This window comes from Trachurus japonicus, chromosome 8 (assembly GCF_045865225.1).
Source record: "Trachurus japonicus isolate A0001 chromosome 8, Traja_1.0".
In the NCBI taxonomy this organism is placed as follows: Eukaryota; Metazoa; Chordata; class Actinopteri; order Carangiformes; family Carangidae; genus Trachurus; species Trachurus japonicus.
This window is the reverse complement of record NC_140914.1, coordinates 29,550,855-29,562,374: the sequence shown is the minus strand read 5'-3', so window position 1 is coordinate 29,562,374 and position 11,520 is coordinate 29,550,855. Positions and strand designations below refer to the sequence as shown.

The 11,520-nt window shown below is 41.9% G+C and overlaps 1 protein-coding gene across 1 annotated transcript in view; it reads right to left on the bottom strand.

The window, feature by feature from the left end:
• Positions 1-959: 959 nt before the first annotated feature.
• LOC146983526 (junction plakoglobin a-like) overlaps positions 960-11,520 on the bottom strand; it is a 209,584-nt gene continuing 199,023 nt past the window's right edge. Inside the window, exons 13-17 of the mRNA XM_085785143.1 lie at positions 11,265-11,415; positions 7,899-8,020; positions 7,567-7,609; positions 1,441-1,580; positions 960-1,148 (exon numbers count right to left, since the gene is read on the bottom strand). Coding sequence (XP_085641269.1) covers positions 1,444-1,580; positions 7,567-7,609; positions 7,899-8,020; positions 11,265-11,415 — 453 coding nt within the window. The 3' untranslated portion in view covers positions 960-1,148; positions 1,441-1,443. The remainder of the gene's footprint in view (positions 1,149-1,440; positions 1,581-7,566; positions 7,610-7,898; positions 8,021-11,264; positions 11,416-11,520) is intronic.

Sequence of the window (11,520 nt, the reverse complement as noted above, 5' to 3'; positions counted from 1 at the left end):
ATGACTTGAAAACAGCTAGATTTGTGGTCTGATGCTGCAGATGGAGGGAAATCAATAGTCCATTTCCTGTCCCCTGTTGACGTCTCATGAGGCCGGGATGTGGTGGGATCTGTGGTCCAGTTCTGTGCTAAAGTCCTTCCAAATGGTTTGCCGTGATCCAAAAACGCCTTTGCGAAACCCGGTTGTCACTCTTTCTTAGTAAGTAAAGGTGAAGAATATTTCAATGAGTACACAATATACTACCATGCAATGACCACACATGGACACCCTGGGACATGTGCACTGTTCAAATACACAGAGGAGACACCTAAAAGACAGCAGCTTCAGGCTGGGATACACGGGTAGCGTTCGGTAGCAACGGTGACTGGCAGTGATGCCAAGAGGGGAGAAAATCTATTCTTAAATGTTTTCAATTGAGATTTCAGAGTGTTTTTGTAATGTAATTAATGTTGAACCGGGGGTTATAATCAGTTATAATTAAATGGATTTTTTTCAGGCTTTTTTAAGACTTTAGTATGATAGACAGTGAAGGAGAGACAGGAAATTAGGTTAAGTGAAAAGGGGGACGACATGCAGCAAAGGGCTGCGACTCGGACTCAAACCCGGGTCCGGACTGAGCCCTCGCCCCACAGGGTGAGCCACCATTTAAAGGAACTTCTTACTGACTAATATGGGTGTAGAGAATCCCTGTATATCACAACTAATATTATTTCTAAACCTTGATGAAATACTAAAACATTTGCCGCCCTACTCGTCCCGTGCGTCTCCAACTGTCAGTGTGAGGCATCGTTGCCTGATTGCTTCAAAAAGTTACCCGTGTAACAGCGCCTCAAAACTTCAGTCACCTCCACTCTCACCCCACAGTAAAACATTATAACAAAGTTACATTTTTGTTGTTGTTGTTGTTTGTTTTTGTTCCTTTTTTTGTTCTTTTGTTGTTTTTTTTCCGCTTACAGCAACAACTGCAACAACCTTTTCTTTCTTTTTAATAAGCAACCTCTTCTGATAGTTCTTGATTGCCAAATGAGATTTTTTTTTTTTCATTTGGAAACGGCTGATTAAACCTCCACCACTCTCCATCATCCATCCAGTCATTGTTCCTCTGATTTGCTCATCCTTTCTTTGCACTTCTCTCTCTATTTATTTTCCTGCAAAAAAAGAGAAGATTTAGAGAGATTAGAAGAAATATAGAAAATCATTTTAGAAGCACGGTCCAGCTCATATTAGAGCCGTTAAGGAACAGTTCAAGTATCTTTATAAATAAGGCTTAAAGTTAACTATAATTATTACTCAGCATTAATTAACACATTAGTTTATATATTAATGCTTAATAATGTAATAACGTTACCCTTATTGTAAAGTGTTGCCCAAATGTTTATTAAAAAGTGAAGAAAATAACTAAATAAAACTAAAAACGTGTGTGTTTGTGTGTGTGTTTACCTGTTAGAGTGGCTCAGGGTAGGCCTGTCTGGGGTCATATGTCATATCTGGGATGTAGGTCTCATGGAGGTCAGGGTCTAGTGGGAGGGTGTCCAGAGGCAGATCAGTGTAGCCATAGGCGGGGTAAGAGGCATCTAACTCTGAGACAAACACACAGAGACACACCCTGTTCAGATACACAAACTGATTCACACCGAACTGGTGATGTCATGTTCAAAGAATTGATCACATTTTAAGAACTGGCAAATGATAATTAACTGTGTGACCACATAGTTGTTTTAAGTGAGTAGAGATGTGCCAAAGAGTTTCCCCCATGTTTCTTTAAAGGGACAGTATGTAACTTATTTGGCTTTTTATTAGCAAAAGCCGTTGTTACAGCTGATCATACCGAATCTATGTCTGAATACGTTTGTCCTCTGATCTTCCTTCATGGGACTGCGTAACTGGCACATACTGTAAGTCCTCCTGTGTAATTTTTTGCAAATTGAAATATGACTGAAGGCACGAGTGTCTACACGGGTCTTTAAAAAAAAACGATAGTAATTGGTCAAAGATATTGTTAGCAGTTAGTGGTTATTTTGCGAACGTGTTTGTCCTCGGCGGCCACCGTCACTTTGCCGACGGGAGGGGTGAGTGTTCAGATCTAGAATCTGAACGCTGGATGTCACGGTTTAGCCCCAATACTACATACTGAGGCTTTAAACTAAGCTAGGCTAACAAGGTTTGAATGAACGTATTAAGTTTATGAACTTGTGAATTTATTTTGAAGAGCATCAGAGATAGAGATATTTCCAGGAAGTGGAAGTGACTCTGAGTAGAAAGTTAAAATGTTGCTTCAGAGTGACAGCACCATCTCATCCCCTACCTCCGTCTGTGTGAAAGTGGCTTCAAAGGAATCTCCTCACGTTTACAGTATGTAGGACTCACCCTCACACGGATTAGATAGATTACACTGTTGACTGAAAAACATCAAAGTGCTAAAGAAAAACATCAAAGTGCCACTGAAGCAATATGTATAATGTGAATAATTAAAACAGTGACAGTGGCACACATGATGTTTTTTTTATAGTATTAACTGTTGGTGTCATTTTGTAACTCTAGAGTCAACAGAGACACAGTGTGAAACGTCTCTGCATCACAGCGGTTTAGTTAAATGACAGTGTGAGCGGAGTTGGTGCAGCTGAATGAAGAGGGGGAACTAAGTGGAACTAATTATCTTGTTCCATTTCCACTCCAACACAAGTTCTGGTGCAGCGAGTTGTAGGAATGTAGAATGCATGTAAATGATATTCTTTAATTTTCCAATTTTCCAGTGAGAAGGAAAATCTCCATACTGCAGGTTTTCCATATCTTCCAGAACAGTGAGCTTCTCCCTCTCGGGCTGCCTCAGCCCAGCTTTACTTCTCCCTGACTGCAGCTGCATCCCAATTCAGGGTCTAGAGACGGCACTGTGCACTTTGAAACACTTTGCCTTTTTCCTGGCCATGGAGGTTGAGACTATCCCAAAATTCATCATGCACAAACAGTCAAATGTAACTATTGAGATTCATCTCAGTTCAACAATTTGAATTGGCATCAACTATTAAAAAAAAAACACTTAAAGGTCCATATTACACACTGGACCTTTAAAATCTCAAGTTTGAAAAACTGTGTCAAGGTTGCTGAGCATCCTCTAAAGCATCTGGTCCCTGAACTGGGATCCAGTTTCAATTCCGACCTTTCATTTCCACTCACATGCCATTTTTCACCATCACACCAGACTGTTTTAATTTGTCATCACTGTAGGTCTGCTCACACTCACACATCAAAGGCCAACTATAGCTCAACAAAGCTAGCGTAACTTAAAGGGATACACCAACATTTTTTTTTCGTGTCTTGCCTCACTCCCGAGTCCATGACAAGCAGATAGACACCATCCTTTTGACTGCGCGTGCAGTAACAAGGGAGATACGGGCAGAGCTGGCGCACCGCTAATTAGCTTAGCTCAAACGCTGGAAGTGTATAGGTAGTGTTGCCCCTTCTCCACTAGGCTACACAGTCACAGCTCAGCTCTACTCGACTTGGTTTAGGTTCTTTAATCACAGTCATAGTTTGTCATATTGAAGCAGGTTCGTCAGCACCGCGGAGCTGATCGCTGTCTGATAATCAATGAGCATTTTCCACCGACTCTCTTTTTTCTCTCCTTTCGTCAGCTCCAAACTCACTCTTCTGCACCGCGATTACGAACCGCAGCGTGGTTTCAAACACAGCTGTTATTTAACTCATGTGTCAGAATAACAATAATCTCGAAGGGGGGGGGCTGTTACAATGCATTTCTCCTCTGTGACGGGCGGCGCGCCCCCTCATCCCGTCACAACACACACACACACGCCCAGTGACTGCCTCTCTCCCGGTTCAGCCCCGTCCACTTCTCGGTCTCCTGCCCACATTACGTTGTACGAGCGGACCTGTTGGTCCGGGTGGCCACGGTCCAAGCGGACCTGTTGGTCTGACTCGTCCAACACAGTCCAGTCCTCCACCCGCAGCCCCCAGAAGCTGCAGACGGGTCAACCAAACAGCACTACTCCCTCTCTTCACTCAAGCTGATTTTTTAATTACGAGCGCTCACCACCATGGATCAATAACCGATCTATTATCACCACATGAATCGCCTCATCTACCGAATTAACTAAGAAAACAGAAAACAATGTGAAAACGTTCAAATAACCCGCTAACAGTAATGAAGACCGCTAGCAACCACTGCTGTTAGCCAATGGCTCACTGCTACTTCCGGTGCTGACCGGAAGTTCCACCCATAACCGTTTCTACAGTAACGACCCCAGGAATAAAGAAACTCTTCAGCAACTCTAAACGGAAACCGGCGGGCCGATCTTCATCTCAGAGATGACAAAACTCTCCGGTAAGGCATCTTGAGCGGTCAAATGCTGCTAACGGGACGAGATCTGACTGCTGATTTCGACTCGGGTAGGAGGCAGGCTAACACTACCTATGCACTTCCAGCGTTTGAGCTAAGCTAATTAGCGGTGCGCCAGCTCTGCCCGTATCTCCCTTGTTACTGCATGGACAGTCAAAAGGATGGTGTCTATCTGCTGGTCATGGACTCTGGAGTGAGGCAAGACACGACAAAAAAATGTTGGCGTATCCCTTTAACACTCTGTGTCCTGATAACCTGTATTAAGAAGCTGGTTTTAACCTGAGAACTGCCTCTGCTTTGTAGTACAGAGCTCTGGGACCATCATCCTATCTCTGCCTCTGTCACTTTGTCTGGTTCTGGTTCTGGTTCTGGTTCCTCGTGGATCCTGGTGAAGCTGTTTTCCTGTGTTCAGATCTGAAAGAGTCAGAGTCCGCTCTCCACTCCTCTCTTTCTACAGTATGATGCTACATCTCTGACAGACACATGTGAACTCTGATCACTGACCTCATTGTGATCTGTTCTGTGCGCGCTGAAGCTCGACGTGTGGAGAGGACGGGCCTGAAGATGAGTGTGTGGAGGTGTGTGTGTGTGTGTGTGTGTGTGTGTGTGTGGGAGTCTCACTGAGAGACACATAATAAGTAAATGAGTTCATTTGCAGCTGACAACTGCAGTGTGGGATCAGTATCTTCGATGACCTTCATTACAACTACTGAGAGCACTGTGTGTGTATGTGTGTGCATGGATTAACTGTCTGGTGAAAAATGAAACATGGAGATCCACACACACACACACACACACACACACGGGAGGGTGGGGCAATAATTACAGATGATGAGATGGAGGGAATTGCACATGTACACTGAGGAAGTGTCAGAGGACGGATTTAGTGAAAGGGTGAAGAGCAGTGAGAAGGGAAAGAAAGGAGGGAGGGGCTTTTCTCCTTTGTTAAATTCTCTCCTTCACTCTCTCTCCCTTTCCCACTTTCTTTCTCTTCACCATGTCCTTGGAATGAGCTTCTTATGAGGTACAATTCCGACTTATGAAGCACTAATACTTCATTTTGAAATGAATGAAATATCTGCTTTTACTCTCTGCACACATTCTATTACACTCTAGTCAATGCATAAAGCCTTTTACATGTTAAAGTGGATTAAAACCTACTAACAACCTTCACTTTTGTGTTAATATGCATTACAATAACCACACACACACACACACACACACACACTCACACAGACTCACTGACAAACACCATCATCTGACTTAAAGCCCCTCTCTCCCTTCTCTGGGTAGAAACACATTGTGTTGTGTTGATGTTATGGGTTCTTTTGTATATTTGTGTTGTGTTTCAGCTCGCGACTTTGTTGATGTTTAAACATTACATTTGGGTAATTATGGTACAGAGCCACTAGGTGGGTTTCCATCACCCCTACAAATGCGCAAAACCTGCAATGAAAAACTGGTAATGGAATCGCCTACATTTTGAAAAACCTGTCAAATATCACTAAAATGTAGCGGCGTTACTGTAGCTCATGTGTTGAAGCCACAGTCCTCACTGCAGGCAGCCCCGGTTCGAATCCTGCATCAAGCGGCCCTTTCCCTTTCCTGTATGTCATTCCCCCCTTTCCACCTCCCCATTTCCTTTCTCTCTCTTGAGTGTGCTTTCCATTAACCTTCGTCTTGTGTTAGCTTTCTGCTATACCATCTATGGTGTTTTAAATCAGCTGTAAAATACACTAAAAACGTTGTTTCTCATCTCTTGGTTACGTTGTTAGGCTTCCTTATCCATGAAAAGGTTGATTTTGCACTTATGATTTCAGTTTTAACTCTCATTAATGTTCTTTTCGTTATAACTGGATCAAAATTGACTCTAACACCACAAATGTCATAATTTTAACCAGAGCATTTTAGAATTTTGTGAATTTTGTTTGTTTGTCTTATTTTGTTTAAATAGAGCCTCCTGACAAAGTCAAAAAGCCTTGATGCAATAAACAAATTTATGTGGTACTTTTATGCATTTAAAACCTGAAAACGGGTCATAAGAAAAACACCAGAAAAAGGTTAAAGGCAAAAAAGCCCCCAAAAATATACTTTAAATATCACTAAAACATTTTTATGCTCTCATGAGATGGTTTTTCAGACATATAGATAAAACTGTGTATTGCAAAAGTGTTATGGAAACACTTATTTTGGTTCAAGAACATCACATTTGTATCCATAATTGGTCTGTGAAATCCTCATTCACAAATAATCCTCTCCCAGAAATCCCTTATAAGGGTTTTGCCTTTGAGAAATCAATCCCTGCCTTTGTCTTCTGTTAAAAACAATAACAGCAACAGCTGTAGCAGCAGCTGAGATTGCTAGACGAGAATTTAAAAGAATTATGGGATATCGCAAGACTAGAATTTACGAGAGTTATGGGCTCATTTGCAAAATACCTTTCAATGGAAAAATCTACAAATAGCAATTGTACTTTTTGAAATTTCAGCTTTTATTTTGCGAAAATCCGTAATGGAAATGCAGCTACTGTTGCTTTCCCGTGCTTCCTTTTTCCTCAGTCACAGATGAAATATCAGCATGGCAGTTGTCACTAGTAAAAGTGTGGAGATTGTTTCCCAAAAAAAAGAGGCAGCATCTCATCAGTTGTCTGGAAGTAGTCTGTTGGATTTTTGGCATCCAATCTTGAGCCAAAGTCTGTAGCAACGAAAAGCAGCAGCTTCATTAATTTACCCCAGTGCCTCAAACAGAAGCAGCAGCAACAACATGAGAATTGCTTCCCCTCTAACAATCCATCATGATTCAGTCGTATCTTTTTGGGTTTTGACTTTGCATGTGTTGTGTTGTGTTTTGGGGTCCAGAGTGCATTTCAAGGTCTAAGTGCAACAGGAGAACCCACACTGTAATTTTCATAAACACATTTATTGACCACTGAATATATTTATGATTTTTTCTCGTGCTGGCGGACCAGTTACATGCAGCGTCTGTTGTCTGTCTGACGTCTGCCCTATTTCACCTGAATGCAACATCAAGAATACGTTCAGATATGCAACCGCACCGCTAGATGGGGGGAATTCCTACATATTATACCTTTAAGTTATCCTTTGGTCAAGACTATTTTCTCTTCCAGCTGTAATTTGTGTGTTGTTTGTGCTGAGGAATGAGGCAACACCACATGTTTGAATAGTACTTCACCGTAAAACCAAAGCACTCACCATCAGCCAGGTATGTTGGCTCCAGAGGAACTGCAGTGTGGGCCTGAAACAAACACACAGAGATTCCAACTCAATAATCAATCATTCGGTCTATTGCTATGACAACACTGGATCGGATGGGTCAATAAAGTCACATCACAGGACAGACGGTGGAGTTGGAACTTTGGGAGTTCAAGACCAGGGTACTGTTTTTATGAGTGGCTGCAATCTTGTAGATCTGTCGTATCTTTTTTAGGATGGTGCAAGAGTTAAACTTTCATGACACAATAGCACCTATATAGCCACACACACACACACACACACACACACACACACACACATAGGGTTCTTACCATTTCCCATGCTGCAGGGTCGTGTTTGAAGAGAGAGTGTGTCAGCTCCACTGACACTCTCTTCCTGTAGTCTGAACTCTTGTCCTCAGAAATTCTGAAGAGCACTGCTGCAGCGTAGGTGGCTGTGGGCAAATGGCAACAGCAGTCATTTATAAACAGAAGAGCAAGGAACCTGTTTGTTTTCTCTGAATCGCGAATGATCAATTCATCATATTAGTTTAACTGCTTGAGTGTTTACCAATTTAATATTGTGAACTTTGGGCAAATGAGAAACTGAGTTTGTTTGAAAACAGACAGAATATTTCTATATGCTATGATCCATTTTCCATTAATAGACTGGAGGTGGAAAGAAAGAGGGACATTTATCTTCCTTGTACTAACAAGCATTGGAAAAAGCAACTTCGTGGCTTTACCTAATACAAATGCATGTGCTTCATATTACATTTTAAAAATGTTGTCTTTACAGTCCTACACTGGTGGTTGGAGTTTTTTGGACATATACAGCAAAAGCCTTAGCTACAGTAGCTAAGATACTGCACTAGTGTCGGTGGAGCATGAGGCTCTTTCAGAGTCATGAGAGTTTGAGCTTCACATTGGAATGACGAGGAGGTCGGCCATCATAGAGTTTTACAAGTTTTATTCATCTGCCAATGTGCTCCAGTAATCAGGGAAGTCTCTGGCCTCAACCTTTTTGGACAAACTACAGTATGGTCGGAATGACGACAATTCCCTTAACAGCGTTTTTTTCCCCAAAAGATTTTGCACTGGTTGGGTTTAGGCAATGATGAAAGGAGTTGGTTAAGTTTAGTAAAAAGACCAGGTAGAGGCTAGACAGTATGTCGGAATGGTGATATGTCTAAATGGTGGGATGTCGGAGTGGTGGGATGTCGGAATAACAGCATGTAACCCTCAGTGTGCTCTCTGAAAATGACTGACATTGAAAACATGATAAATGAATTCCAATGTGTGTCAAGTAGCTTCATTGTTAGCACAAATTACACTCCTTACCATGGATTGAAACAAGGGGTGAGATTTGTTGAAGAGTGTGGTCACATCTTACCTTGGTGGTTGTGTTTTTGGGATATGCACAGCAAAAGCCATGCTAACTAAGATACTGCAGGGTCTTTCAGGGTCACAAGAGTTTGAGCTTCACATTGGCATGACGAGGAGGTCTGCCGTCTAAAGCATGCTAACTGTAATGAGTGTGTTGTATAACCTATAGCGTTTCATCTTGAAGTCCTTGTGAAATTTCCATCATATCTTTTCTTCACCTCATGATGTTTTCTATCAAGGTCAAAGGGGAAGTGGTTTGAGACGAGATTATTTGGACTAAAGTCTCATAGTGTTAGTTCAGCTTTCAGCTTTTTCTGACTCCATATAAGGATGCAGCTCTCAGAGAAACGAGAGAGGGGAGAAGTGTGTATGCATGTGCACCTCTGTGCATTATAATGTGTGTGCATGTGTGTGTTTCAGACCCTTTGAAATACTGATGGGAATGTCTGAACCTGGCTGCAGGGATTCCCTTCCATTCAGTGCACAACAACATGAGCGAGGTGTGTGAGCTGGCTGATAAGGTCCAGCTCACAGTCTGTGTTCTGGTTCAGCCCAGAAGGTGTTGGACGGAGCTGAAGTCACGCCTCTGTGCAGTTTCTTTATGGAGCTGCATTGGTCACAGAAGACTGTGTCATGTTCAAAGAGGAAACCATCCTCAGCATCCAAAGGTGGAGGAACATCAAAGTCTGAAATAACAACTCTTTTTTTTCTCTGCTCAGGAAGTAATGGACCCAAACCATGAAAAACAGTCAAGATAGGACTTGAGCTTTGACTCTTACGTCATATGATGTATCGGACACTGTATCTAGTTATTTTTCCGGCCTGATTAATGTATTGTATCATCAGTTGTATCACTGATAAATGCATGTGTTGGAGCTTGATGTGAGCTTGTCAGTCCAGCAGGTGGCAGTCATGATTCAGCAGCCACCTCTCCCTCAGTCACACAAGTATGTTTTATCTGTACAGCTCTCTCTGTCACACCTGAATATAACTTCTAATATACTGTAACATACTCCTCTGGCCTTCGTCATGTGCATATATAAGAGTAAGGGGAGAGTAAAAGAGAAAGAGAGACATATATACTATAACAATAATAATGATGCTGCAGCTTTAAACCACATCCTCTAGCAATAAAAAAAATAAATAAATGGATGAGGAATCATTTCTTAAAGTTAAATTGGGTCAAAACAAAAGCAAAGATGAGAAATGTTGTTCAAGAGCCCAGGGAAATTAACTCCCTGGATTAAATCTGATGATACGATAAATCTTGGTTTTATCTCAGATTCCAAGTCCCGTGGGGTTTATGTGACAAAAACTGTTTTTCTTCCTTAGAAGCAGCTTCATTTTAGCCATTTTGTAAATCAAAAAAGATCTTGGACAAATGATTCATGTTTGCATAGCAAGCTAAAAAAGCTCAGCTGTGAACTAGAAGCAAGAGGAGAGAACATGAGCTTTCTGTTACATTGAGCATTGATTTAAGTTCCTCCTCCTCATATACAAAAAACCTTAGTAGGTTATGTCCAATTCCCTGATAAACTGTAGACCTCTCACTGCTGCTTTAGTGAAGGTTCCCAGCAACAGTTGTGGAGCCACACAACCTAGAGATAGGTAGAGATGTTTTTTTTCCTGTTGTTTTTCTTGTGTTTCAGTTTTGAGTTCCTTGTTTTTTTATTCATTGTCTCCCATTTTAGTTTACAATGTCTTGTTTTGTGTGTTTCTTCCTCAAGTTAACTCCTGTGATTACCTCGTGTGTGAGATTTCCCCATCTGTGTACTTTTACATGTATGACAAACAGTGAATATTTAATCTACTTAATTTACAAAAAACGTCAAATCCCATAAGATAAAGAAAACGTAATGTAACCAGTGTTTAAAACTCTGTGTTTTCAGGTGAGGTAAGTTCATGCCTGTGTTCAAATCTTTCCAGAAATAATGTTTAAAGTGAAAGCATCAGCTCATCCTGTGTCCGGACCAGGGCCGTTGCTAGGAATTCTGGGCCCCCTGAAAGAATACTAAAGTGGGCCCCTACCCCCTGACTTTTCCACTTTTTTTCTTAGACTACATATGCATTATCATTTTTTATTTAGCCTACTTTGTTTTGATGCTAATGCAGCATTACTATGAGTATTGGTCAGGGTCTAAGCAGAATAATTCAGTCATACAAAGATTAGACTACTGGGGGTTTTTTGTGGGCCCTACTGGGCGCTGGGCCCCTAGAATTATCATCACCTTTCTCCTCTATACAACGACCCTGGTCCTGACACACATCAGTGTGTGCATGATTGGTGTGTGTGTGTGTGTGTCTGTGACGTACCGATCCCCTCGTTGCTGGAGTGCAGCAGCTCCATGAGCGGCGCTGACGCTCCCTCTGCATCGATCAGCTCTGCAGACTGTTTATCCAGGGCCAGCTCGCACAGGACGCCCGCCGACACCCGCTTCACGTTCTCCACGTAAGAATACAGCAGCTACACACACACACACACACACACACACACAAAGACCTTTTACCTTAGCGTTTGGGATAGCGGTATTTTCTTTTTGTTGTCAGGCTGATGTTCTATGTTTTGTCT